The following is a 27969-nucleotide window of genomic DNA, read 5'->3' as shown; positions in this document are numbered from 1 at the left end:
CACCCCCGCTCCCCTCCCCCCGCCCCTTCTTCCTCCTCCCCTTCCTTCCCTCCAGGCTCCCCCTTCCGCCGCCTTGGCCACCTCGGCTCCTCTGGAGGGAGCAGGGGCCTCACCCTGCCTGAGCACACCTTTCTGGGAGGCACGGAGAACCGGAGGGCAGGAGGTGGTAAGGGGCCACCCGGTCTGAGCAGGAGCCTGGGCAAGCCACGGCCCACCCTCCGGGCCCATACTCCTCCCTACAAAGAAGTGCCCCTTGAGACATTAGTTCTTTCCACCCTGGGCGTGACGGGGCTGGCGCTCCATCCCGGGGCGGGTGGGCTGAGCACCCTTGACTGTTGCTCCCCGTGGCAGAGTTCCATTGGTCACCTCAAGGAGGCGCTGCGTTGCCCTGGGTTCTCCAGCCAGGAGCTCAGAGGCTCCCAGGGCCGGCACCTGCCATTCCCACCCAATCTACCCTGCTCACCCCTGCTTAGCAATGCCACCCTTGGTACTCGCGGGGTATGGGGCCTCGCCAATAGTGGCAGAGTCCCCATGCCCAGAAGAGATGATCAGGAACTCCTTCTTTCCTCTCTGCCAGGCAGCAGTCATCTCCCGGCCCCTGATTTAATCTTGCCCCCTTCACAGCCCTTGTTTCTCCTGCTCATCTCCTTAGCCCTGATGTCCTGCCCTCAGCCCTTTCCTTCGTACCCCTCACCCCACGGCCCCCCTCACCCCCCCTCCTGCGTCGCACCCCCGCCCCTGCCCCTCAGAGCTTTAATCCCTCCTGCTGCTGTGCCGCCTTATCTGCTCCCAGCAGCTTTCGCTGCTGCAAAGCCCTCTCCCCCTCCTTCTCTGGATCTTCTCCCCCTCCTTCCCTGGCTCCCTCTTCTCTCTGACCAGCACCCCCACTCCCAGCCGGTCTGTCTCTCAGGCCTCCATGACGGCTCCTGGCTGACCCCAAATTTGCCCTCCAGTGCCCCTTGCCCTCTCTCCAGCCTCAGTCCAGAGGTTGCCTGATGCCCACCCACTCCCACACTGGTCTCTTCCTACCCCGCCCCGCCCCCTCAGGCCCCGCAGACTTGGTCAGTTTCTGACTAGCCAAGATTTTTCATCTTTCTTCTTCCCTACTCTCCCTTTCCTGGTCCTCTCTTCAGTTCCTCCGGTTGCCTGCCCCTCGATCTTGGACCTGGTGTCCTTCGGCCCCGGTGATCCATTGCCTTGGCTTGGCCATCCTCAAAAGGGGATTGGGGGGGGGGGGTGTTGGAGTCAGCCACAGGAGAGGGATCAGGCTGGGTTGGCCCTAGGACAGGGAAGGGGGTGCAGAATGCTGGCGGGCAGTGGGGGCAGGGCCTGGCGGTGGGACGCTAACCCTCTTCAGTCGCCTCAGATCACGTCCGGGCCTCCCCACCCCCCTTCACTGGAACTCTCATTAACCGCTTCTCCTGCCTCGTCCGCGGCATAAATAACCCAGATAAATCAGCCGCCGTCCGCCCCCCGCCCCTCGGCCCCCGCACAGCCCGTTTGTCACCGCTGCTCGCTCACCAGCCAGGCCTGGCCCAGTCCCGGCCTCCACCCCCCCCATCCTTGTCCCTTCCCGCCCACGTCTGTCCCACACTAGCTCATCCCTTGGTCCGCACCAGAGCCAGGCCTGGGACAGGTGTCTGGGCTCGGAAGGATGGCAAGGCGTCCACTGGGAGGGGGAGGCTGGGGACTCTCTCTAGGAGAGAGTTTGGGGGTCATGTCATTTATGTGTGGGCCACCCAGGAAGGGAGTCTGAGGCTGACACAAAGGTGAGAAGGGGCAGATGCAACTCAACATGGGGGGGGGGGGCGTCCCTCTGCTGGGAAAAGAGGTGAAGCCCCAAAAGCCTGGGTATAGGAAGGACCTTGGAGGATCCCTTAGGAGCCCCCAAGCTGGATCATGAGAGGTGTCTGGATCTGCCTTTGAGGCATTTTGCCCAAATAAAACCTGCACCTTCTCAGGTGCTCTGTAAGAACCCTCTGCCCTCCCTGTCATCTCCTTCACCCTCTGTCCCCCATTCCCATGCCCTGCCTTATCTGGCTGTACAGATGCCACTCTAATCTCTGCCTCTCAGTCTACCCACTGCCATCAGGAAACCTAGTTCACCCTCTGGGGGATGGAGATGGGTGGAGATTGGACTAGGAACAAATCTGGGAAATGGGGACAACTGGAGAGCAGAGGAAATCTGGCTCTGAAGCCCCCTTAGCCCTGTGCCCCACACCTACTCGGGAACCAGGTCCCCGACAGACCCTCTCCCTCTGCTCACACCCAGCTCAGGTCCTGGCCAACCACACTTTGGCCCTGATGCTCACTGCAGGGGGCAGGTGGTCCCTGGGGAGTGGGTGGGGGAAGTCAGGAGGGGATGGGGGAGCTTGGGCGCAGGGCTGGGGGTGGGGGTGGGGAAGAAGCTGGGCCAGGCCCCAGGGACCAGCTGGGCAATGAGCCGGGGAAGCAGCCGGGAGGCTAAATGAGGGAGATTATCACCCAACTGCAGCCGGGCAGAGAGGGAGGCAAGCAGGGAAGCGGGGAGAGGGACGTGGGGGGGGGGGGAAGGGCGGGGGGGGGGGCCAGGGGGGAAGGGGTGTCGGGGGGCAGGAGAGACAGAAGAGACTGGAGGGGAGGCACAGGATGGGCTGCAGGGATATGGAAGGGGGACTCTCGCCAAGCGTAACCAGATTCCTAGGGGTCTGGGAGACGGGGTGATGGGGACCCGGGGACAATTGGAGACAGCTGGCTGTGGGGCACTGGTGGGGAGTGAATGCAGTTCTACTTCCCCGTGGCCTGAACTCTCCTCTCCACCCACCCCCCAACTTTGTGCCCTCCAGAGGAGTGTGATTTGGGCTGATGATGACGGAGGCCAGTATGTTAAAAGAGTATGACCCCATGATCTCAGCGGATGGCAGGGCAATTTAGGCATTGAGTACAGGGTAGCGAGTGCTGGGGAGAGCTTGGGGAGTAGCTCCCTGATTTCTTGGCAGAGCCCCAGACTGAAGTAACCTTAAAAAAGCAATTAAATCACCTTAAAAAAAAAAAAAAAAAAACAGTAAAGAAAAATCAATACTAGGAGAAAGGGGAAGAGAGGCTGGGGGAGGAGGAGGTGGGGTGGAAGCACTAGAAGGGTCTAGGAGTCTAGCCGGGAGGGCAGAGCATGGCAGGGGGTTGCCTGGGTAGGGGGTAGAGAAAGGGAGACTGTCTATGGTCACTTGGAGACTCGGAGTGCTAACTCGGCAGCTGCTTCCAGTGCCATCCCCACTTTCCCCTCTGGGAGGCCGCCAGACGCAGCCCTGACCCCAGGGGTCTCATCTTCCCAGCTTGGGGGAGCTGGCTTGTGGGGAAGCCCAGCCGCAGTCTCCCACCCCACCCCCAGGAAGCTACTTTGATGAGAGGCTGGGGACAACACCGCAGGGTGCCAAGCGGGGCCAGGGCAGGGGGCCGGTGGGCTCTGTGCTGGGGTGACGGTGACTGATGGGGCCTGATTTGGTCTCACAGCCAGGGTGGCCCCCGTGGTTCCCTACCCCCACCCCCGGGGTAGCCGCCCATGGGCCCCTCCTCCGGGCCAGGCGGGGGCTGCGACTGGCAGGGCAGGCCTGACGCAGGGGAGGGGTGGCCTCTGGGCAGCGGGTGGACCTCGGGCTCTAATCCCCAGCAGCTGCCGTTTCCCTCAGATCGATTCCCTTCTCACTTTTTTTTCAGCTGCTGGTTCCGCGGCTCGGATCGATGAAGCCGCCTCCCCCGCCCCTCTGAGCTTCCTCTCCCTGCTGCTCATTAGTGCCCCGATTAATCAGCCCCCCCTTTCCTCTGGGGGACAAGTGCTTCCTCCCCCATGAGGGCTCACGTTCTCACGCGGGCCCCCCAGAACACAAGCTGCTCCCTGTGACCACCCTAGCCTGGGAGCACCAAGGCATTTCCTCCTGGGCTGCCCACTGGGGCCCCACCCCTGCCTGCCATACCAACCCACATGCCTGTTCCCCTCGGCAAGACAGCAGCCTCACCAGGGCGCCCCTGCCCTATTCTGCCGGCCACCCCCTGCTTCCGCTTCTGAGATAGTACTCCCCATCCAAGCCCGCACATTTCTCCTCCCTCCCAAATCCCCATTTGGGCTCTTCCTCTCCCTCCATTCCATACCCTCTCCCCCACCCATCACACCTCCTCCCTGCTCCTTGGCCCGTTCACCCAACACCCTCCCCCACCCACCAGACAGGTGTGGCAAGGGATTTGGGAAGCGTTTGGGGGAGAAAAATGTGGCCACAGATGTTCAAGTCAGCCAGGGTGCCCTCTGTCCCAGACTCAGGAATGACTGAGTTTGGGGGCGGGGGAGGGGGCGGCCAGCATCCCAGGAGGGGGGGGGGGGGGAGGGGGGGGGGAAGGTGGATGTTGAGCTCAGGAGCAAAGGTCCAGGCCAGTCACGAATCTTGGTGGAGTCACCTTTGTCCCCTTGTCTGCCTTGCCTGCCCTCCTCTGCCCTCCCCTCCCTCATTCAAACAAGTGGCTCTCCCAAGGAGTTTCTGGAAGCCGCTGTGACTGGGGTAGTTGGAGGCAGGTGGTGGCCAGGTGCTGGGGTCAGGAGTCACGAGTCAAGAGTCAGGGAGGTGGGGGGGGGGGTGAAGTCGGCTGAGCCTGGGTGTGGTCCCCCAAAAGTGGCAGAATGAGCTGAGGACTCTGGGTGCAGATCTCTTCCCTGGGTGGCCTGGGAGTGGGGCCATCTGGGGACCCTGTGAGTGCCTAGGGTGCGACAGGAGTTTGGGGGGGCAGCCCGACGAGGTTGTTGAAGGCGGGGGCCGGGGATCCCAGTCCTGGGCTGGGGGCTGCCCCCGCCCCTGGCCTGGCTCCTGCCGCCAGTGCCGCCGGTGAAGCGCTGTTGACATGTCCTGAATTATTAAGCACGGGGTGGGCTCCGGAGCACATGCTGAGCGGAGCGGCTGGGGCTGCGCGGCGTGGCGGAGCAGCGCTCACTCCCTCGCTCGCTCGCTCGCAGGGACACACGCAGGGGCTGACAGCTGTGCTGGTGCTGATAAGGGAAGCCACAAGGAGACGATCGAGGAGAGAGACAAGCAGCAGCAGAGGCAGCAGCAGCAGAGGCAGCACGAGGGCTGCGGAGCTGCTGGGAGTGGGAGTGACTCCCCCACCTCGGGCCCCCACCCTGTCCCTGTCCTCCTCCCGCTTGCCCTGAGTTGAGGAGAGCGGCCGCTGCCACCACCGCCACTCCGGAGGGCACCGGGCGGGGGGGCTGCCGGCCAGGGAGGGACAGGGGCAGGGAGGCTCTGGCCAGTCCCAGCAGCCGGGGACAGATGCCGATCGAGATTGTGTGCAAAATCAAATTTGCAGAGGAGGATGCGAAACCCAAGGAGAAGGAGGCAGGGGATGAGCAAAGCCTCCTGGGGGCTGCACGGGGGGCAGCAGCCCCCCGGGACCTGGCCACCTTTGCGAGCACCAGCACTCTGCACGGGCTGGGCCGGGCCTGTGGCCCAGGCCCCCATGGACTGCGCAGAACCCTGTGGGCACTGGCCCTACTCACCTCGCTGGCTGCCTTCCTGTACCAGGCGGCTGGCCTGGCCCGGGGCTACCTGACCCGGCCTCACCTGGTGGCAATGGACCCTGCTGCCCCAGCCCCGGTGGCTGGCTTCCCGGCCGTCACCCTCTGCAACATCAACCGCTTCCGGCACTCGGCGCTCAGCGACGCCGACATCTTCCACCTGGCCAATCTGACGGGGCTGCCCCCCAAAGACCGGGACGGGCACCGAGCCGCCGGCCTGCGCTACCCGGAGCCCGACATGGTAGACATCCTCAACCGCACTGGCCACCAGCTTGCCGACATGCTCAAGAGCTGCAACTTCAGTGGGCACCACTGTTCCGCCAGCAACTTCTCTGTGGTGAGTCCTGCCAGCTGGCCCGCCGGGCCTGGGGTGGCCGGAGGCCGGTGGGGGGGTGGGGGGGGGGAGGTGGCGCGCAGGGGCATCCTCAACAGGGCTCTACGGGGCTTCCCTTCCTTCCGCCACCAGAGGCTGGCCTCGTGTCTCCCCCAAGCCCGGTGTTTCCCTCTCGCTCCCCAGCCGCGGAGCAGGGGACGCTCCTAGGGGCTCACCCTGGCGCTGCTGCGGCCGCTCCTCTTCTCGGCTCTGCTGCTGCTGCAGGGCCCAGGTCTGGGCCCGGGGGGCCCGGAGTGGGCCCCGGGTCCCCGAAGCCGGGCAGCTTGCAGGGAAGGAAGGGATGCACCGTGCCAAGGCCGGGCCGACTGACCCCCACTCATCTCTTGTTCCCTTTTTCCTCTGGATTCTTCTCCCCACTGAATGAGGGTGTTGGGGACGGGTGTCTGGGGGGCTCCAGCAAGAGAGGGACTCAGGGCTGCCTCCTGGGGAGCTGGCCCGACCGGCAGGCTGGATAGAGACGATCTTGATCTTCGTGTACACTGGGTGCCAGTGTCTCTTCTCTGTCTCTGTGTCTCTCATACACACCCCCTTTCACAGACTCCCTCACACTTCCCTCTTTCATGCTGCCCCTCCAGCCTCTCTCCCTTTCCCTCCCTCCGTTTCCTGGTTCTTGCTGTTCCCTTGCCCGGCTCTGGCTCTTACACTGAGAATCACTCATTCACTCTTATGTGCATGGCTCACCCTCACTGCAACCCAGCAACACACACACACACACCCCTACCGCTCAGGGACAGTTTTCTGCGCTCCCTCTCTCATACTCAGTGTCCCTGTCACCACACTCACATGCACACCTGCACACCCACACACCAAGAGCTACCCATCTCTATGCCCAGATCCCAGCTCTTACTTAGCTGCTGAGGACGAGGACAGGGTCACACTGTGGATGCCATCCCCTTTGTGATGCCCCCCGCCCATCTATTTTGATCCCTGCACCCCATGCGGGGACTGCTGGTGCCATCTCTCACATGTGTGTGGACACAGACACAAACACACACTCTCTCATTGAGATCTGGAGTGTCGGCTTGGGCTGCCCTCCCATGCACACCTCCCACAGTCAGGTGTGAGCTTAGGGGCGTGTCTTGCGTGCTGTCTGTCTGTCAGTCAGTGCTCCATTCACCCACACTCACAGGGTATCTATTATCCCTGGTGCTAGAGATCCCCGGTGCACGGTTGACTCCCAGCATTGTGTACATGTGTGTTTGCACCCTTGTTACCACTGCCCAGTGCATATGCAAATACGTGGCGTCAACATGGTGCCCACTCCAGCCAGCCTCCAGTGGCCTGCCCCAGGGATGGGGAGGGCGCTTTCCTTCCTCCGGCCCAGGTTCCCATTCGCTCACTCACTGCCTCAGTACAGCAGGAAACGTGCCCCTAGTAGGCTCCTCTCACCGCTACCCATGCCTGCAGCTTCTGGGTCCTCCTGCCACTGGGTGTGGGGGCAGTTGTGTAGCAATGGAGGAAGGGGCAGGAAGGAGGGGTCGTCCTGGGTGGGGGGCACTGGGCTTTTGTGTGACCACACACCCCCTCTTCTAGGAAAAATCACTGCTCCCAAATCCGGGACTGCCAGAGTCCTCAAGAAGGAGGTGAGGTGTAGAGAGTGTGCATGTGTGGACTTTTGGGTCCATGGAGCCCCTCTGTCTGACATCCTCACCCCTCAGAGTTGGGGGGAGGGAGACACAGCCCAGTCCCAGCAGGTGTTGTTGGGGCAGAAATCAATGGGAGCTTTGTGTCCCTGCGCAGGGATGGGGGGGGGGTGGGTAGAAAGGAAAGGGGAAGTGTGTTGAAACCTCAGTGGGAAGGAGGGTGGCGGGGAGGGAGAGATGGGGAAGGGGGGAGTAAGGTGAGGGAAGCAGGGTTTCCTGCCTCGCTCTAGGAAAAGGAGGTGCCCGGAGGATCTGGGAACAGGGAGTCTCTGGGAATCCTGAGGATGGCTAAAGGGGAGGATGGGTGTCCAGCGGGCCCTTTCGTACCCTGGGGCTGCAGACAAGAGGGCGACAGAAGTTTGTGGGTCTCAGCTTTGGGGCTGCGGCAGGCCCAAGAAGGGCAGAAGGGCAAAGCAAGCACTGGGGGACAGGAATTCCCCTTTAGAGCCTGCGTTCCCTGTCTCCCACCCAGTCTAGACCCCATATCCTTCTGCCCATCCCCCGTCTGCTGAGCAAAACTCTCCCTTGGACCTGGCCTTCGAGGGCTGAGTCTGCTGCGGATTCACCAGGGTCTGGGAGTGTGGGCTGGGATGGCGGTTCATGCTGCACGGCCGTGGGGGAGACGAGGGTGTACCGCAGGGTGAGATCAGAGAAGGGGCAGGAGATGAACACAAGGGGTCTTTCAGGAGGACACGAGGTCCACAACAGACCCTGCGGTAAGAACACAGAGCTCCTGGTGGGGTCGATGGTGGGGAGACGGGTACAGGGATCCGCTGGCAGGGGACCTGCCAGGGTGTGAGTGGTGAGATGGTCAGTGACAAAGACAGGCTTTGGGGAAGGGGCTGGGACGTGTGTTCTGTGGCTTGCTTTCCCTGTTTCCTCCTTCCCACTCCCCACTCTGCTGTGACCTTTCCTCCAGAATCCAAGTTAATAAATGTCACATTTTCCAGCCTATTTTTACTCTGGGTAATGTGCCCTCCCCCAGTCCCCTAAGCTGCTGCTTTTGCTTCTGTTACCACTGCAGTCGCTTTCACCCCCACGCTCCCTAATACCCCCTCACCGACTCCCAGTCACTCGCCCAATCAACAGGAGCTCTGAGTGCCTACTGTGTACCTGCTCGGTGGTGCGGGGCGGGGGGGGGGGGGAGAACAAAGAAGGGAAGCCCCAGTCCCCGGTCCCTGTCCTCAGGCAGCCTACACTCTCCTAGTGGAGCAGAGACAGGGACACTCAGAAGCTTAACCAACCATGCAAGAGTTAACCAGCCACGCAGGGTTGATCCTGAGCTGCCAGGATCAATTGCCAAAAGAGGTCCATGGGTAGTAGGAGCCCAGACAGAGAGGCCGCTCTGGGCGGAAGAAGGCTGGGAAGGTTCAAGGGGTGAGGCAGGCCTGGGAGGTTTGGAGAGGAGGGGAGAGAGAGGAGAGAGGAAAGAGCTCCTGGGCGGTGGGGGACACTCACCGCTCCACCCATGCTTCCTTCCACCTAGCTTACCCCGTCCCTTCTCCTCTTCCCTTCCCCCTCCTTACTCAGTCTCGTACCCACCCACCCACTCCCACCTCGCCTCCTGCTCTCACCACCTATATGTTCTCTCCCTTCCTCCGATTCCCACCACCATCTGCTCCCCCCACCCTGGTGCTCCGAACCCCATCCATACTTTCCCCATTGCGGCTTGCTCTCAGCCTGCCCACTTACTCGAAGGCAGAAATCACTCTCTCTCCCTGGGCTTCATCTCTTTAGCTGTAAAATGCAAGGGTGGCTCTAAAATTCAGCTTCTCCTCTCAGCTGGGGAGTGTATGGCGGAGCAGTCAAGTGTGTGGTTTCTGGAGCCGGACCGTCTGGATCTGAACCTCGGCTCTCCCCTCTAAGCTGTGTGGCCTTGGAGAAGTCAAAAAGCTTCCGTGAGCTTTCGTTTCTACATCCAGTAAATGCAATATTAGAACCTAAACAAGGTGGGCAGTTGAGAGGATTAAAAAGATGGCCGAGAAGAACTCAGCACACTGCCTGGCGTGCACATAGTGTGTCCTCTGGAAGAGTCCACAATTGCAAGTGCCACTGCCCCAACTTCCTGCTCTCTTACCTGTCGATTCCCAGCACCACCCGCGGTTGCCGACCCACATGCAGGCATCTTTGCTATTTGCCGTCTCCTGTCTTCCCCCCCCAGGCTTGATCCTCAGGCCCAGCCCCTCCCCTCCCCTGTTACAGCATTCCCGTGTTACCCACCCCTTCCAAATATTCACGCATGTGTGCGTGCGTGCATGCGTGTCCACAGACTCTCTCCAGATCGGTGCTCTCCCACAGAACATCTCTGGGATGATAGAAATGTATCCGTGCTGTCCAACATGGGAGTCACCAGCCACACTGGCCATTGAGCATCTGACATGTGATTCGCGTGACAGAGAAAATGAATTGTTCAATTCAGATAGCCGCACGCGGGTAGTGGCAACCGTAGTGGACAGCACAGTTCTCAGTGGACCCAGGAACTAGGTTCAGACTGCAGGACTGGGCAGGGCTAGGAATTCCAGCCGGGGCCAGAGGATATGGGTGGTAGGTGTCAGCTCTGGCGTCTATGATCTGGGCTGAGGTCCCAGGTTGAGCTGAGGATAGGGCCTGGGTCTGGAGACACTGAGGTGTCTGTTGATACCACATGAGCCGATGCACCTTTCTTCCCAGGTGCAGGGCGTGACCTCAGTCTTTTCTCTTCCATTCTATTGTCTGGAAAATCGAGGCGTGGGGGAGGTGGAAAATCCTGGAGGAGGCAGGGGTAGGATACAGCCCCTCTCTGTGGGTCGTCAGGGGTCCAGCCACTCCCTGGAGGGGCAGGTGACCAGGGACGTGTGGGCACTTCACTGTCCCCATTCCCTCTTGGCTCTCAGACTTCCCTCCCCCTCCCAACCCTCCTTCCTCACTCGCTGGTGACTGCCGTGACTATTAATCACTCGCCCTGTTCTCTTCCTCTCTACTAATCAGGCACAATTAGACAAGGCCTCTTCCAGCTGGGCAGTCCCCCTCCCTGCCCTCCTCCCTCCTCTCCCAGCCCCACCCCGGCTGCCAGCCAGGACAGCTCAGAGGCAGGGGGGCAGCATGCACGCGGCCCTCTAGCCCTCCCTGGCTCCCCCATGCCAGATCCTGGCAATCCCCTGCCTTCGATCCCAGCTTCCTCCGAAGCTCACGGCTTCCTCCTAAGCCCGTTGCCTTCCCTGGTGTGGTAAGGGCGGTGCTGATCAGCTCTGCCCTGCCTCCTCGGTTGTGGGAAGGCTACCCCATGAGCGTGACAACTCCATACCTTGGCTGCTGGCTCCTGAGGGCCTGAGGGTTGCCCCCTGCCCCGACTCAGGAACGGACGGGCTTCCCTCTGAGGTTGGCGCAGGCCTCTTACCTACCAGACAAGCTTACCTTTTACCCTCACCCTCTGTCCAGCCCCTCTGCCCCGTCCTCTCTTAAGGCATGAATCTTGAGAACATTTAGTTCAACATCTAGTTCAGGGTTGTCCTGCCTTCAGGAGCCAGGCAGGTCAGGTAGGGGAGGGCACACCTTAGGGAAGGGTGGGGTCTGAGCAGAAGGGAAGATCACTTATGCCCGAGGGGAGCCGCTGTCCCTCAGCCCCAGCTAACTCACGACCGACCGGGTCGGGGATGCCCAGTGTTTGGGGGTGGGGGCAGGGTCTTCCAATCTGTCCAGGGAAGCCCAAGTCTTGATGATTTGAATAAAAATTTTCCTGACTTTAAGAAATATTTTGAGGGCTACCTACAAGTCACAGCTTGCAGAACCCAGTGTTTGCTCTCCCCACCGCCTGCCCCAGAGCTGGCTGCTGTCCCTCAGGCCCTCCTGGTGGCGGTGCCCTCCGTCTGGCTGCTCCCCATTGGCCAGCAAGTGGAATTGGTGGTGGGGGATTCAAGTGGTGTGGCCAAACACCCAAGGGCGGGGGCTGTTATTGTTGCAGAGGACTGGTCTTCCAGGGCAGCGGGGAGGGCCAGGAGGGACCTGCCCCACCCAGCCCCACTCAGCAGCCCTGTGGCCTCTTCATTAATCAGGAATCAGCCCCGAGCTGGGCTCATTATCAGCTCAGCTTCTTGTGGCACTGCCGGAAGATGCTGATTAGCATTTGAAGAAATGGCCCCAGTATCCCCCTCCTGTCCTCCCTCTGTCTCCCCTACCCATGCTCTTTGCAGGATTCCCACACTTGCCCTTTGGATTCCAGGGAGGAATCTTCTCCCTCTTGTGGCTGGCGGCAGGGCTGCCCCTGCCAGTCCCAGGCTGGGGGGCAGAAAGGAACAGGAATGGGTGGCAGGGAGGCAGGGGCATCCCAGAGAGCACTAGGAGGGCTGAGTTTCAGCACTGCTCAGGTTGAGGCCCCTGAGTCAGCGGGTTCCACTGGGCGGGAGCGAGTGCAGTGTGGAGACAGGGTGATCAAGGAGAGATGGACAGTCACCCTGGAGAGGGGAGGAGGGCAGCCTCAGGCTGGTGGGTTATCAGCGTTGCCCTGTCCTTCCATGCTCTCTCGGCAATGCCACCTCTGTCTCGTGGCGGGAGGGGGGCGGGGTGGACAGCCAGAACCATGGTCAGGAGACCTCAGGGTTAGGGTCTTGGAGCCATCCAGATGAATCCAGATGAATGGGGGTGGGAAGGCAGGAGGAGGACAGAGACAACGAGGGTGGAGAGGAGAAGGTTCAGAGTGCTGTGTGTTTCCAGAAAGGGGTTGGTGGGGGGAGTGTTTGCACTTCTTCCCCTGGCTCCCAAGCTGGGGACCCGCAGCGTTGGAAATCCAACCCCGGGCCCCCTCTAACGTTCACCATGCCCTTGGGACACCCGTTTGGGGTTGGAGGGGGAGCAGTTCCAGAGAGACAGGCATGGGCTGCAGCAGCCGAGGCGGCAGCGAGAGAGTTCAGAGAGGAGCCACGGGATGATTAAGGGGAAATGGAGGACTGATTTAGGAGGAAAGATTAAAGGAGCTAAATCCGTGGCGCTTGGCTCAGCGGTGACTAAGCGTGGACAGGATAATAGCTTACAAATGTGTGAAAGGTGTAAATACCAAATGGGGGGAGGGGAGGCGGCTCGGCAGGCCAGGGGAGCGGGGACAGGGCCTGGTCAGGCCCCACGGGGGGGAACTGGGGACTCCTGGGAGACTGCCCGGTAGGGCTGGCCCCTCTCCAGTGGGGGTGCAGGGGAGGGAAACGGGGTTGGGGCTCCCCAGGTTCCAAGCGGGTTGTCGGGGCGCAGCTTCGCGGGCCCGGTGCTGACCTCCACGTGCCACTCCCTCAACACAGAGGACCTGAGGTTCAAATCCCATCGGAGTCCGTCTGCGCCCCTCGGCCCCAGGCCTTTCCCGCCGCTCCCGGGCCCTCCAGCTGCCCCCAGAGAACTGTTCCCCCGGGCCCCCGCCTTGCCGTCCGGGCTTGCGCCCCCTCGACCCTCCCCGGCCGCGGCGGGCGGCGGGCGGCGGGAGGCGGTGTCTCCCTCCGCGGTGGAAGCCTCTGGCTTCTGCTGTGTGCGGAGGTCACTTTGCCGAGGAGCCGGGAGCCGGGGGAATGCAAATGAGGCAAACCCAGGGAGGAGAGCCGAGGCGCCCGGAGGAGACGGGAGGGAGGGCGCTCGGGCGCGGTGATGGATGCTTGCCCCGCGGGAGGGAGGAGGGGGTGGCGGGGCGCGCGCGGCGGCGGGTGCGGCCCTCGGGGTGCGGGTGGGCCCGGCCCGGATGCCCGGGTGCGTGTGCTGGGGTGGGGGGCGCACACCCACACGCCCACCGCCACCTGCTCAGTCTTGGCCCGGGAACTCCCGCCCGGCCGTGGGTGTGTGCCGCACTGTGTCAACAAAACTCTCTAACGAATAACTTTGCATCCAGGGGCGGCAATGTCAGGCAAGGGCTTCGTTACAAATTAAAAATATTCTCGCCTGGAAAACTGCCTTTCCAGGGTTTAAGGCCTAAGTGATAGCTACCTGGGAGCAGGTTTACGGGTTTACCTGCGTGCTGGACACCCTGCGCGCTCCTCTCCCGTGGAAACGCGGCGCACTCCTGGAGTCACCGCATTCTTCTACAGCCCCAAGCTCTCCTGGCTCCCAGAGCGACCTCGGCCTGGAGTCACGCGGCCTTGACCGCCCCCTACTTCTCTTCCACCGCAGCTCACACATTTACATTTGAACAAACACTGCTCCCATTTCCTTCCGGACCTGGGAGCGGGAGCGCTTCGACCTTGGGGAGGAAGTTGCTCTGAAAAGCACCTGGCTGGCTGTGGGGGTGTGGTAGGGGAGGAGGCCAGGCCTGCTTGGGGCGGGGGCATTCTCTTCGGTCTGGACCGTGTGGCGGGAACCCAAGCCCTTCCGGTGCGGGTGAGTGAGCTTGCTCCGGGAAGCTCTACCCTCTAACCCCAATCCCCCTGCCGGAGGACTTGTGGGATTCCCGTCACAGCAATAGTCCCAGGCAGTAATGATCTGCCTATACCTGTGATTGTTCTATTTTGTTCCCGGCTGCTGTGCACCTGCCTCATAGTGTAGGTGGCTCGATAAACACGTTTTGAATGAATGAATCCCTTTGCAGCCAGACAGCAAACGCCTTCAGGGCAGAGACTGTCTGTTTTGTTCTCTGAACCATCCCCAGCACCAAGCACAGTGCCTGACACAGTGCACAGCCTCAAAGAATAGTGACGGGTACATAAATGCTGTTTTAACACCTGCCATTTCTTGAGCACCTACTATTTGCCAGTGCTGTGACAGGTGTGTATCATCACACAGTGGATATGAGCACAGGCTTGGGCATCGGACTGCCTGGTACCCTGCTGTGCCATGATATGCGACCCTGGCAGGTCCCTACCCTCTTTGGGCTTCTAGTATTTTGTCTCTACAATGGGGATAAGAGACCTCTAGTGCAGGGTTTTTGTGGGAATTAAGGAGTGAATTTATATAAAGTGCCCAGGGCCATGCCTGACACAGAGTAAGCACTAAATAAATGTTAGATGTTGCTATGATTTATGCATATCGTCTCTTACCTCATAACACAGATCCGAGAGGTTCAATGACTGAATCCGAATCCCACAGACAATATAGGCAGGCCTCAGATGTGAACCAGGCTGGGCTGCAGGCCTGTTCATTCGGTGCTGCTTCTCATCCGGTAGGAGAGCCGTATCCCTGTGCCGGGGCGGGTGGTTCACTCTGACAGAGCCCCATCCCCTAAGAAATACAGTCTCTCCCAAATTGCTGGGAGAGCCTTTACCAAGGTGCACGGTGCCCTGAGAATGGGACCGGTGGGAATCCAAGATCAAAATGCTACACCAATGTCAAGTATACTTCAATGAGGAAGAAAGAAAGAAAGAAAGAAAGAAAGAAAGAAAGAAAGAAAGAAAGAGAAACAGCTGCACCATTTGGCAAGAAGTTCCATTCACAAATCTATACCCCATACCATACCCCTTCCCTTATCTTTCTTGAACACCCTACCACACCCCACTCTGAATTTATCTCTAATCCTCATAACTAACTTTAGGAGAAGTTACCACTTCCCTTTCACAGATGCGCAATCCTAGGCTCAGAGAGATTAAATCATGCATCCTCACCCAAGGTTACTTGTCAACGGTTGGTGGCATAGCCAGGATTTGAACCGTGTTCTGTAGGATTCCAAAACACGTGCCCCTTTCCCCATATTATGAAGCTATGATATGTGTATCCATTTCCAGCACCCCCTCCAGTGGTCGATCTCTGCCCCAGGTTTTATTGGTCTCTATGACACTCTTGTTACTAATATTGAGGACTCATGTATATTATTTCACTCTGCAGATGCCTCGTTCATACACTTACAACCGCCCTATGAAATAAGTCAGGCAAGAATTTCTATTTCCACTTGACCGATGAGGAAACTGAGGTCCAGAGAAGTCAATAAATCACTTTACTTACTAGCCAAGGTTACACAAGGCTGTCAGTGGTAGAGCTGAAGCTGACACCAGGGTCTGCTGACTCCTCAGGGGGGGGGTTAGAGGAGAGTGTTGGGGCCAGTGGAGGAGAGGGACTGGACTCTGAATTTGCCCCGTCTTCCTATGTGCCCTTGGATATGTACCTTGCCACCCCTCTGTTGTGGCCTTTGCACGATGATGCCCTCTTCCTCTCCCATTGAGGAGGATAGAGAGGCAGGAGCCTTTGAACTTGGACACTTGGACCACCCCTGAGTGTTGTTTCAAGAGCTGTTCAGCCTGGGGCGTTACTCACAGTCCAGAATGGATGAAGATGCACCCCCTTCCACTGGCCACCCCCATGGACTCCAGGGCACCACAGGGTTAAAGGGAATTCATTCCAGAGGCCTGAGTGAGAGGCCCAGGCCTGGACCACGTCAGGGGAGGGCTGACGGAATGTGGGGCAGGAGGAAGCTCTTATGGAAAAGTTGGGGGGGAGGCGCCAGGGCCTCAGCAGAGGCAGGGTGCCCAGAAGGCAGTGGAGATAAAAGCCTAGGCTGCAGATTAGCTCTGGGATTAGCCCAGCCTTGGCTGCTTGGCTTCTTATCTCCTGGAGGCCCCTGGCCCTCTCCCCCACAGCTCTGAGCCCTGGCCCCGCTAATTGCCTGTTAACCCCGTGGGCTACGTGACTGCAGGGAGGATGAGGGGTGGGGAGGGCTGGGGGTGCATGCAAGCCAGCCAGGGAGAGCTTTCCTGGGGGAAATGGCAGCTGTGGGTAGATGGAACCCAAGAGGCTGTGAGGAGCCACTGCTCAGAGTAGGGAGCTCAGAGAGGACAGATCCCTCCCAACCTCTGATGCTGTCCGGGACAGACCTGGAGGAGGGGGCAGGGAGAAGGAGAGGGGGGCATGCCCGGGGAAGGGTTCCTGGCTTGGCAGCAGCAGTCTCAGGCCCAGGGAAGAGTCTAGTAGGAAGATAAGAGATGGGGACTGGACACCTCGGCTAGGATAAACAGGCTGCAGATGCAGAGGGCAAAGGAAAGGAAAGGACAGGGCGCAGCCAGGCCAATGGGAGAGGAAGACAGAGGCCAGGGGGATGGGCTGGCTGACAGAGGGCAAGGGACCGAGAAACAGAGGCCAGATGGATAATTTATCAGATGCTGAGGACAGGCAGGCCAGGAGAATAGAGAAGGGCCGTGAGACACAGAGATCAGAGGGACAGAGACTAGGGAGTCAGGCTCAGGCCAGGGTCCAGGCCAAGAAAGGGTGGGCTGGGCTGAGAGGGACAGGCAGAGGGCTGGCCAAAAGGAAAAGAAAGGTAATGGAAGGGTCCAAGGGTCCACACGCAGCACAGACAGATTCCCATCTAGAAGCTTATTCAGCCTGGGGCCAGAGGGATTCTGGGAGGCCATGTGCTCAGCCTAGGGTCAGGAGGGCGGACCCAGGAGCTAAGGCAGAAAGCGAGGTGGGCTGGGGGGGCGGGTAGGGGGGGTGGGGGTGTGCAGACCAAAGGCAGAGGTAGGGGTCTGAGATGGGAGGGGTCTGAGATGGGAGATACAGAGGTAGGGGTCTGAGCCTCTAAGGCTGAGGGCTGGTAGTGGGTCATTTGGAGACAGACCCTCGGCCCACACCGGCACATCCTAGCCTAGCACCTGCCCCTTTCCGCTGCGGGGCCCTGGACTCTCCTGTATGCATTCCCTCCTTCTGGGCCAGTCCATGGGGAAGAAAGCAGTGACCAGCCTGGGGGACCTTGAGGCAGAGCGGCCGTGCCGTCTCCATGGAAGAGGCTGTGGGCTGTGCCGCCACCAGGGTTCTGCCACTTAGGAGCTGGCAGTTCCACCCGCCGCTGCCTGCCTGGCCCGGGGACCGTCTCCGGGGCAACGCTCTGCTCTGCCCAGCGGTCGGGCCTGACCTGGGCTGTGCAAGTGGCCCGGGCCTGACCTGGGCTGTGCAAGTGGCCCTGCCCTGCCAGTCTGGCCTGTCCCTTCCCTGCAGAGTATATCCATCAGACCCGGAGCACGTCCACCCACCGCCACCCCCACTCTGCACAACCCCCTCGAGGGCAGGGGTGCCAGGTAATCACCCCCCCTCCAAAGCCATTGTAGTCAAAGTCTTCCTGGTTACCCCTGCCCCCGCATGGGGCCGGGCTCAGTGTCATGCAGAATGGTCTGTGTGTACTTACTGGAGGTATTGAAAGGGAGGCTGCCCAAGGCCCGCCCAGGGTCAGGAGCCTACCAGAGTCATTTAGTCACCGGATACGCACCTGCCAGGTGTTTTATAAGGGCTAATTCTGCTTTGGCACTGGGCTCAGTTCCGTTTGGACCTCTTGTCGTTTACTGGCTGTGTGCCTTTAATCAACTCACTTTCCCTCCCTGGGCTTCCTCACCATTAAATGGGGGCAACGATACTCTCCTCGTGTGGTTTTCCGGAAGGCAAAGAAGAGCCCTTCTCAAAGGAGAAAATAAATCAAAAGCACCATAGTGCAAGACCTTTGGTAGGGTTCACCTGGCACTCCTTCCCTCCACCTCACACCTTCTACGAGCTGTACTGGGGTCTACGCATGCCGAAATGGGCTCTGAGCCTCTCAGCTGCGGGGAGTCCACAGTCCTTCGGGTTGGATCAGGCTGAGCTGTGGAGAGGCCATGACGGTTCCTGGTACTCAGGGGGAGCCACCGGGGCGGTGCTGCACAACGGGGGTGGGGGGTAGCTCACTAAACCTAAACGGGTCCCCCATACAGTCCACGCCTTGTTTAGCCTCTCAGCTGGAGCATACACTCGAACCAGCTGCATCAGCAAGAGCTGATTCCAGCATCTTCTTGGCCCGAAGTAGGAAGAGGGTGGCTGCCTTGAGATTTGAGTCAAATACTTATGTATTCTCCCCATCTACCCTTCCCACACCCCTGGGGACCCAGGAATCTTGCACCAAGCCCCTCTCCGGGTTCCCCTCCTTCCAGTAACACGTTGTCAGAGCACAGACCTAAAGTGGAGCTGTCCTACGGGACTCTCACCCGTTCATTTTGGGCCTTTCTACTTGAAGTATGGTCCACGTGCCAGCGGTTGTTAGAAATGCAGAATCTCCGTCTTGTCCCCCTCCCCTTGCCAACACACACGACTGAACCAGAAACTGCATTTTAACAAGGTCCCCAGGTGCTTTGTGTACAATACAGTTTGAAAAGCACTGATCTTGGAGACCTTGGTAAATCAACCCATCTCTCTGAGCCTCAATTTCCCCATCTGATAGAGGGGGATGTGAGGATCCCATTGGAAAGAGCACGTTAAGCATTTAGTCAGTGCCTGGGCACAGCGAATGCTCTGGGACTGTCAGCCATGCCTACTCCTGCCCCACAGATAGACATGCAGCATGGAGTGGGCAGGGCTGATACAGACAGGGTCAAGGACTGGAACCAGAAATTGGTCAGGGGGAGAAGCAGGAGGGAGGGACAATGAACTGAGGGGCAGCAGATCTGGAGAACAAAGAATGAGGAAGGTGTGGGGCGCCTGGGTGGCTCAGCCTCTTGATTTCAGCTCAGGTCATGATTTCATGGTTCGTGAGTTCGAGCCCCATGTTGGGCTCTGCACTTACAGTGCAGAGACTGCTTGGGATTTTCTGTCTCCCTCTGTCTCTGCCCCTGCTCATGCCCCACCCTTCACTCACTCAAAATAAATAAACGTTAAAAAAATGAAAGGCTTAGAAACAGGTAATCCCTGACCCCTTACCCCAAAAGAGAGGGTTAGCTTTCCAAAAAAAAAAAAAAAAAAAAAAAGCGAGGAAGATGTACAGAAGTGGAATGGAAGGGAAGGAGGAAGTGGTGGGGGAGGGGACAGACGGGTGTTAAATCACTCACCTCTCTCATTTCTCACCTGTCTCATTTCAGCTGGTGGGACTGAGAGGGAGCTGGGGCTTGGGTTGGCAGGTGGCAGCTGTGGGTTGTGGGAACAGCTCAAGTCTTGCATCCAGATGAATTCCGCCTCTCCTACCGACTAGTTGACTGGTTGTGTGGCCTTGAGCAAGTCACATCACCTCTCTGAGCTGCAGTTTCCTGGTCTATAAAAGCCAAGTAATTTAAATCTATCCATATCAGAGTTGCTGAGTGCATGAAATGGGGGTGGGGGGGTGGGGGTGGATGTAGCCATGATTTGTAAATTGCAAGGTGCTTGTTAGCCACGTGTTTGAGGATCCGCAGGCAGGATATTTGGGTGACAGAAGACTTAACCCTGCTCCCCAGACAACGGTGCCCCAGGCCCCCAGTTCTTAGAAATCATCCTTCCTGCTGCCCACAACCCAGCCCCTCTCCCCTCTACACCCTTTCTCTGAAGCTAGGCATTTAGGATATCTTTTCCCCAACACCGCCCAAGCCTTTTCTCCCAGCTTTTACCAGCTGGAAATGTTTCCAAGGAGAGGGGAGAGGGAGCACGAGAGTGATTGAGGGCACTGACCCCTTGCCCCCAGGGAAGGTGCTGCCTGTGATGGGTTTGACCCGGGGGCTCGTCTCTGTGGGGTGAGCCTGGCAGCCGGGCACCTGCCTCGGCCTCTCTCTTGACCCCCGCTCCCCAGCTGCGGCGCAACGACCCCATCGCAGCTCCTGGCCGGCGGGGCTTCGGCATCCATCTCCGGGACGCCAGCGCCATCTGGCGTCCATTCTGGGGAACCCTCCGTAGTGGAAAAGAGCTTCGTTCGGTGCGGCAGTAACTGCTTATAAGCTTTCCTCCTGCCGGCCGCTGGGCCAGTGCGAGGGACATCAAACCCACTGCTCCTGTGCAGCATAAACCTCAGTGGGGGAGATGTTGACACTGAACAAGGAGACAACCAGATAAACAAGATAGTCTCAGGTCTTGGTATACACTGAGCAAACTGATGAACACCTGCGGAGGATCACCCTAAGTGTGTGTGTGGTATATGTGCGTGTGTCTGAAGAGGAGACACTTGGGGCGCCTGGGTGGCTCAGTCGGTTAAGCGTCCGACCTGGGCTCAGGTCATGCTCTCACAGTTTGTGGGTTCGAGCCCCGCGTCCGGCTCCGTGCTGAAAGCTCAGAGCCTGGAGCCTGTTTCAGATTCTATGTCTCCCTCTCTCTCCCTGCCCCTCCCCTGTTCACACTCTGTCTCTGTCTCAAAAGTAAATTAACATTAAAAAAAAAATGAAGAGGGGAGCACTTAAGCTGAGACTTAAAAGACAGCTAACCATGCCAAAGGTGGGGGGAGGCGGCATTCCAGGAGGGAGAAATAAATGAACAAAGACCAGAGGAAGGAAAGGTGCTCCATAGGTTTGAATTTGTCACTGAGATCTGGGGGTAGAGTGGCAGGAGAGGTCATGACACATGGCGATTTTTCAGGCTAGGGAAGGAGTTTGGCTTTATCCTCTGGGAAATGTTGGGCTCCAAGCCAGCAAGCGACTCAATTGGATCCCTGTACTTTACAATGGGCACTCTGGCTGCTGTGTGTGTGGGGGGGGGGGGGGGGGCGCCAGGAGCGAGAGGCAAGGATGGCTGAAGGCAGACCAGAGAGGAGCCCGGAGCGAGGAGGGAGATGCTGGTGAAAGAGGGGACACAAGATGGAATGAAAGTGTTTGGATTCCAAATAGATTTCAGGAGTAGAGTTGCCCAGCTCAGATTCTGGATTGAATGTAGGAGTGAAGGAGAGGGAAAAAGTCAGAGATTCTGACTTGAGAAATGGGGTAGATGGTGGGGCCCTTAAATCAGAGGAACGGAGCACAGAAGATCGCAAGAGTTCTGCTATTGATGCGCTAAGCTGGAGATGTCTTTTAATCAGCTAAGAGAGGATGTCAGTGGAAAATATAGAGCTTAGGGAAGAGGCTGGGCTGTAGAGTGGTTGCTGTTGGACAGCGATGTCCAGGCAGGTGGGCCCTCTCACAGGACAGGGGGCCTTGAGCTGCAGGAATTGTCCTAGCTTCACCTCCTCTCTTCCTCTCTCTCACCCCCCTGCCCCAGGTGTATACTCGCTATGGGAAGTGTTATACCTTTAACGCGGATCCACAGAGTTCACTGCCCAGTCGGGCTGGGGGCATGGGCAGTGGCCTGGAGATCATGTTGGACATCCAGCAGGAGGAATACCTGCCCATCTGGAGAGAGACAAGTATGCAGGGAAAGGGACAGGGACCGATTTGGGGGCTCCAGCCTGGGCCCTCTGCCTGGGAGGGGTTTCCAAAGGTCCGCATCTCCACTGTGCAGATGAGACATCGTTTGAGGCCGGCATCCGAGTGCAGATCCATAGCCAAGAGGAGCCACCCTATATCCACCAGTTGGGCTTTGGCGTGTCCCCAGGCTTCCAAACCTTCGTGTCCTGCCAGGAACAGCGGGTGAGCACCTCCAGCTGGGCCCTGGATTGGACACTGGGCAGGGTCTTTGGGCCCAGAGGGGATGCTGACCAGACCTACCCTCCAGAAGCTCACAGGCCACCAGGCCACCCATGGACTTTGCTGAGGTTGTGGGCAATGGAGGGCCAGGTGGGCCTTTTGGGCATGACCCCATTATGCACCCCCTCTGCAGCTGACCTATCTGCCCCAGCCCTGGGGCAACTGCCGGGCAGAGAGCGGGCTCAGGGAGCCTGAGCTTCAGGGCTACTCAGCCTACAGCGTGTCTGCCTGCCGGCTGCGCTGTGAAAAGGAGGCCGTGCTTCAGCGCTGCCACTGCCGGATGGTGCACATGCCAGGTGGGCACCCTCCCCTCCCGTGCCACCCTCCGTGCCACCCTGCCAGGCTCCAGAACCTCCAGGGGCAGAACACTGCTCATGTGCACGAGCAAGTGCATGTGTACAACAACATGTGTGTGTGTCTACACTCACGTGAGTGTATGCGTATGTGTTTGGGACTTTATAAATGTTTTCACGTATGCATATGGCAATGCACGCATGCATGTTTGTGGGCCTGTTGATGCGCACTTCTGCATATGTGGGCTTACGTACATTGGGCTTGTGTATTTGAGGCGGTTGTGTGCATGTGCTGGTACACACGCGTACAGATGTGTGTGCATGCGTGCACGCAGGCAATGTGAATTCATTTGATGCACATATGCATGTGTACATTTTCAGGCGTACATGCACGAGCATGTATATGCTCGTGCATGTATAGGGATGTGCAAACATGTACGTCTGTGCGCGTGCATGTGTGTGCCCGCATTTGGGAGCATGGTGGGGGAGAGGGGGTGGAACCATAGACTCCAGGAATAATCTTCTCTCCTTTCAGGCAATGAGACCATCTGCCCGCCAAATATCTACATCGAGTGTGCCGACCACACACTGGGTCCGTGCTGCCTTCTCCCTTCCCCTGCCTCTCCATCGCCTCCCTCTTCTCCCCCCCCCCCCCCCCCGTCTGCTGTTCTCCTCATTGCCTTGGCCCCCTTCCTCCTATTCTCTCCCTGGACACTCCCTCCAGGGTTGAGCCTTATCCCATACCTCCAGGGGGTCTGAGGACTTTGCAGGTGTGGACACTTGGGTAAGTGGAGATAGCAGGGTAGGGGTTGCAGAAAAACCAGGACTGGGAGTGAAGGGTTGGGCTTCTGTTGTGGCTCCACCAACGAGCTCACCCTCTCTGGGGAAGCGAAATGACTTCTCTCTTGGTCTGAGGAAAGATGCGCTGCTATCAGTGTGGGTAAGGCAAACCCCATCTGGCCATAGGTCTCACTTGGGCTGCGATTCACTCATTCTTTCATCCATCCATCCATCCATTCATTCCTCTGCAGATGGTGGCAGCCTGGGCTGGTGCTGGAGGTGAGAGTGGGAATGAGAGGCCGCCCTCATGGAGCAGGGCTGTGGGCAGGCACCGTGCTGGCCCAGGCACAGCCTTGGTCCTTGGATAGGGGAAACACAGGGGTGCTACAAGGCCCCAGGGATGGGCGTGCAGCTTCACCTGGGAAGGCAGGACCATCCTTGAAGGAGGTGATAGATTGATTAGCTGAGATTTGAAGGGTGTGGAAGAGTCAGCCTGGTGAAAAGGGGGGGACATGTTCTACGCAGTGGGAACAGTTCAGTGCTAAACATCTGTAGCCGGAAAGAGAGTTGGGAGGGGAATCACGGAAAGGTCAGTGTGGCCCGAGGGCAGAGAACACAGGAGGGGGGGGGGCAAGACTGGAAGAGGCTCTGGGAAGCCAACAATGGCTTAAGGCAAGGCAAGAATGCCATCTGATGTTATCAAGGTGACTGATTAGCTGTGGAGAAGGGATGGTGGAAGTTAAGACCAGAAGCAGAGCAACCAGTCAGGTGAACACTGCAGTAATCCAGATGATGGGGCCCCCAGGGAGGAAGAGACATGACAGGAAGTGGAACTGAGACCTTCTCTGTCCCAACGCATTCCAACTGCGTTGGCCAAAGGGGCAGTGGGAGAGTGTTTAATGAAGGGGCAGATGTGTGAGCAGGGACTTTAGTTGTCCAGAATTTTGGGGTGTACTGTTAGGCAATGGGGAGCCACTGAAAGTTCTAGAGAGGTATTGGGATGATAAGGAGTGAATGCCATTTGCTGCTTTACAGGGTAAAGGAAGGGAGCCCCTCTGGGGCCCAGGCAGAGATGTGTGGCTGTCCCAGAGGACAGGAACTCCAGCCACAAGAGGGAGAAGCAGTCTCAGCCAACCAATGGCCGGGTGGTGAGGAAGCTGGGGAAAGAAATATCCTGGCATCTCTCCCGTCCTTGCTCTCTGACCCTGCTGGGGTCTCCCACTGGCCAAACCCAACCCAAAGCCAGAAGACAAGGGAGTCTAGGTAATGCATTTGGCAGAGAGACCTGCCTCCTGGACACAGAGAAAAGTGGAGGAGAGTGGAGAGTGGATCTGAAGGGGGGAACAAAGAAAATCCAGCATATGAAACATAGCATCTGCCCTTCTGCCCATCTGTCCACCCATCCACCCACTCATCCATCTGCATATGTGAAAACATGCATATAATCCCATTCATCCGGCATCCTCTCCAAGCCCCGTGTGTGTCTGAGATCTCGTGTGAATGGCTCTGACGGATGGGCTGTGTCCTCCGTCTGCACCATGAGGACTCCTCAGCCCCAAAGGGCTAGGACACAGAAAGATAAGCCTGTAGGAGGGTGCTGGGGGGTTCTGCCCTCACCCACTTTCTTAGGTGGTCTGAAGCTGGTCCAGGAAGGAACCCCCAGCCAGTCCCCCTTAGGCAGTGCCAGGGTGGACAGTAGAGGCACTCAGTGAGGACCTGCCTGCCTCAGGACAGCCCCTATGCCTTCTCCCTGCAGCCAGTGGGCCTCTGGGCCACCTGCCCCCCCCCCCCCCCGCCACTGCAGTTGGTACCTCTGTGTTGCAGACTCCTTGGGTGGGGGCACCGAGGGCCCGTGTTTCTGCCCTACTCCCTGCAACCTGACCCGCTACGGGAAAGAAATCTCCATGGTCAGGATCCCCAACAGGGGCTCAGCCCGGTACCTGGCAAGGAAGTACAACCGCAACGAAACCTACATACGGTATGTGTGTGTGTGTGTGTGTGTGTGTGTGTGTGTGTGTGTCTTTAGTAGAGGCCACCTGCAACAGGCGTGGTCCATGATGGAGACTGGGAGTGGGCGGTATCTTTCTTACTAATGAGTCTTCTGCCAGGAATGCCTTTCACGATCCCTTTCTTCTAATTAATCCCTACCCATCCCCCAAGTCACATCCTGTGTCCCCACCTCCATGGATGCCCTTCTTGATCCAAACGCCTTTCTTCTGAGCCCCCACAGCACTCTGTACCTCTCTCGGTCATTGCACTTAATGGTTGTTTTACAGCCCTCTGCTTGTGTCTCCCCAACCCCCCCCCGCCCCTCCCCCCCAGCAACCTGGGAGCCATTAAATGCACATGGAGAGAATGCTGTGCCAAGGGAGAGGGACAAGGTGGCCTTCAGGAGAGGCCTCATTGAGTCTTGGGTCTGGTCCCCTGCAGTCAATCTACAAAGGCTGAACATCCTGTGGGTGCCAGGGTACCAGGGTGTGGGTCCTGCGGGGACAGAGGTGATTACACCACAAAGCTCCTGCCACAATTTGTGGGTGAGGCCACGTTTGATAGTGAGGTGCTGATCGTCAGGCCTCCGCTGAGATTAATGGGCGGGGCAGGTGAAGCAGGGAAGGCATGTGTGGGGCCTCTGAGGACCTTGGGTGTGTGACAGGAGGAGACAGGGTGGGGGAGAGGCATGCCAACTAGAGAACCGTGGGATCGTATACAGACCAGCCTGAGCAGTGGGGAGGCTGTGTGGAGAGAAGCAGATAAGAAAGAAGTCTGGATAAGAAGGTGCAGATCACAGGCAGTCTTGGAAGTCTGGAAAAAGAATTTTGGGGTGTACTGTTAGGCAAAGGGGAGCCACTGAAAGTTCTAGAGGGGTATCGGGATGATACAGAGTGAATGCCATTTGCTGCCTTACAGAAGGCAGGAGGGTCTCCTTCAGGCCCAGGAGGTTTCTGTTTGTTTGTTTTTATTTTTGTTTTCGTTGTTTTAATGTTTAATTTTGAGAGAGAGTGCACGAGAGGGGGAGGTGCAGAGAGGGGGTGGGGTCGGCGGATCCAAAGCGGGCTCCACACTGATAGCAGACAGCCCGATGTGGGGCTCAAACTCATGAAATGTGAGATCATGACCTGAGCTAAAGCCAGACACTCGACCGACTGAGCCACCCAGGTGCCCCCAGGCCCAGGAGTTTCATTTTGCTCTCCCAGGCCCTTGGCTAACCCTCAAAATATGAAGCAGACATGCATCTGGGACTGTCTTCCCTCACAGCCTTTGGCAGTCTGAGGGTGGTCACCAGCTTCTTGGTGCAGGGGACTCAGATAGGATGGCCCCACAGGGACACCTGCTTCCTGTCTCCACAGGGAGAACTTCTTGGTCCTTGATGTCTTTTTTGAAGCCCTGACCTCCGAGGCCATGGAGCAGCGAGCGGCCTACGGCCTGTCAGCCCTACTGGGTGAGACGAGGCCCTGACCCAGATTCCATGGGGGCGGATGAGCCCAGCCTGTGCCTCTGACCCTGCTCTTGTGCGCCCCAGGAGACCTCGGGGGACAGATGGGCCTATTCATCGGGGCCAGCATCCTCACCCTGCTGGAGATCCTGGACTACATCTATGAGGCAAGGGATGGGGGCCTGGTGGGGGCCGCCCAGAGGGGGCGTGGAGGGTGGGAGGAGGGGCTGTGGGAAAAGCAGGGGGCAGTACAGTCTTCCTGGTGCAGCTGGCTTGGCTGCAAAGCCGGGGTTCTTGGCCAGGGTCTCCTGACTGGCTGGAAGGCCGGGGGGTGCTGAGGAGTCAGGAGAAGGGGATGGGTGGGGAGGATTGGGGAGTCCTAATGGGGGTTTGCTGGGGCAGTAAGTCCTACAAGGTGGGCCTGGTGAGGCCTGCCCTTCTCCTCTACCAAGTTTCCTGAGCCCGCTGCTGTCCCCTCACTCTGAACCCCAAGGTGTCCTGGGACCGACTGAAGCGGGTGTGGCGTCGTCCCAAGACCCCCCTGCGGACCTCCACTGGGGGCATCTCCACCCTGGGGCTGCAGGAGCTGAAGGAGCAGGTGAGGGCGAGCTCTGTGGAGTGCAGCCGGTGCCCTCTCCCGGGACTGAAGGCCTCGGCAACTTCTGAACTAGCCTGCCCAAGCTCTTCCTGGGTTCCCTGGAAGCCCCTACCCTAGGGGGCGAGGAAAGGCTGGCTGCTGAGGGGTGGGGGTGGGGGGGGGGGGCGGCGGGGCCGGGGGGCAGGGCTTGCATTCTCCACGTCCCGCTCCCTCTTTACCTTGCAGAGTCCATGCCCGAGCCGGGGCTGTGCTGAGGGTGGGGGAGCCAGCGGCCTGCTCCCCAACCACCACCACCCTCCTGGTCCCCGAGGAGGCCTCTTTGAAGACTTTGCTTGCTAGGATGGTGCTGTGTCTAAAAAGACCCAGGAGTCTGGGACCCCTCCCAGGATCCCCAACAGTCTCCTCCTGATCCTGGGACACAAGGCCAGGGGGTGACCCAAGGGGAGGGGGAGAGGGCGGTGCTCACTGGGAGGGTGGGGACTCAGTTCACCAGCTCTGGTGCCAGCTGCTTTGCACAAGGGTCCTTCTTGTCCACACCTCCCACCCCCAGGCTGGTGCCCAGGGAGGGCTGGAGGGGAGGGAAGGAAAGGAGAGAGGGAGATGGAAGAAGGGGCCCACCCAGCAGGGGTGGAACCCCCTGTACATTTGTATATATTTAGGGAGGACAGGGTGGGGGTGGGGATACAGAAGTAGAAGCAGGGTGGGGCTATGGGGGTGGGTGATTCAGGGACAGCCAGGGTCCCAGCCCTAGAATGTCAGCAGGAGAGGGAGAATCCCCAGGACTCAGGAGGGCTGGGCTGGTCCTACTTCCTGTCCCTCTCCAGGCCCAGCTCCCCTTTTTGCAGGGGGACTGGGTGGCCCAGCAGGCCTGGCCTAGCTCCCAATTTCCCCTGCCTCCACCCCACCTTCAGAGTCCCCTCCACAGGGAGCAGGTCGACCTGTCAGACCTTGGCTGAGTTTGGGGGTGGGGAAGGGAGCCTTCCCGAATGGCCTCTCTGCCTCCAGTCTGGTTTTATAAGTGCTGACGAAACTGAGAATAAAGAGGCCTAAAGAAC

At 58.9% G+C, this 27969-nt stretch overlaps 1 protein-coding gene and 1 long non-coding RNA gene across 5 annotated transcripts; one reads left to right on the top strand and one right to left on the bottom strand.

Annotated features, from left to right (window-relative positions):
* Nucleotides 1–57: 57 nt before the first annotated feature.
* ASIC4 (acid sensing ion channel subunit family member 4) lies at nucleotides 58–27969 on the top strand. Of its 4 annotated transcripts, none has more exons than XM_040450908.1 (11): nucleotides 58–166; nucleotides 4976–5870; nucleotides 21386–21530; nucleotides 21626–21753; nucleotides 21944–22106; nucleotides 22639–22695; nucleotides 24708–24861; nucleotides 26231–26322; nucleotides 26404–26483; nucleotides 26810–26914; nucleotides 27140–27969. In XM_040450908.1, exons 2-11 carry the CDS (start codon nucleotides 5289–5291, stop codon nucleotides 27251–27253), a joined length of 1620 nt encoding a protein of 539 aa, XP_040306842.1. In that variant the 5' UTR covers nucleotides 58–166; nucleotides 4976–5288; the 3' UTR covers nucleotides 27254–27969. The 4 variants fall into 4 exon arrangements, with proteins under 4 accessions (XP_040306842.1, XP_040306845.1, XP_040306844.1 ...); XM_040450911.1 differs by having other exon boundaries at nucleotides 84–163; XM_040450910.1 differs by lacking the exon at nucleotides 58–166 and adding an exon at nucleotides 4341–4517.
* LOC121014522 (uncharacterized) lies at nucleotides 5928–13756 on the bottom strand. Its single transcript, XR_005783258.1, has 3 exons — nucleotides 13529–13756; nucleotides 9263–9510; nucleotides 5928–6189 (listed from the first exon to the last, which is right to left on the bottom strand). It is a non-coding gene; the product is annotated as an uncharacterized LOC121014522 (long non-coding RNA).

Source organism: Herpailurus yagouaroundi, unplaced genomic scaffold (genome assembly GCF_014898765.1).
Source record: "Herpailurus yagouaroundi ecotype Mexico unplaced genomic scaffold, PumYag 202, whole genome shotgun sequence".
Taxonomy (NCBI): Eukaryota; Metazoa; Chordata; class Mammalia; order Carnivora; family Felidae; genus Herpailurus; species Herpailurus yagouaroundi.
The sequence above is the reverse complement of the archived record's forward strand: the minus strand, read 5'-3'. Positions and strand labels throughout refer to the sequence as shown.

What these genes read in the sequence shown, in the direction of transcription:
- ASIC4 (XM_040450908.1), top strand. Translation starts at nt 5,289, where the DNA reads ATGCCGATCGAGATTGTGTGCAAAATCAAATTTGCAGAGGAGGATGCG. An exon ending in TGTCCTGCCAGGAACAGCGG is followed by an intron (nt 21,754 to 21,943) that starts GTGAGCACCTCC and finishes CCCCCTCTGCAG; the next exon opens with CTGACCTATCTGCCCCAGCC. An exon ending in GTGTGCCGACCACACACTGG is followed by an intron (nt 22,696 to 24,707) that starts GTCCGTGCTGCC and finishes TCTGTGTTGCAG; the next exon opens with ACTCCTTGGGTGGGGGCACC.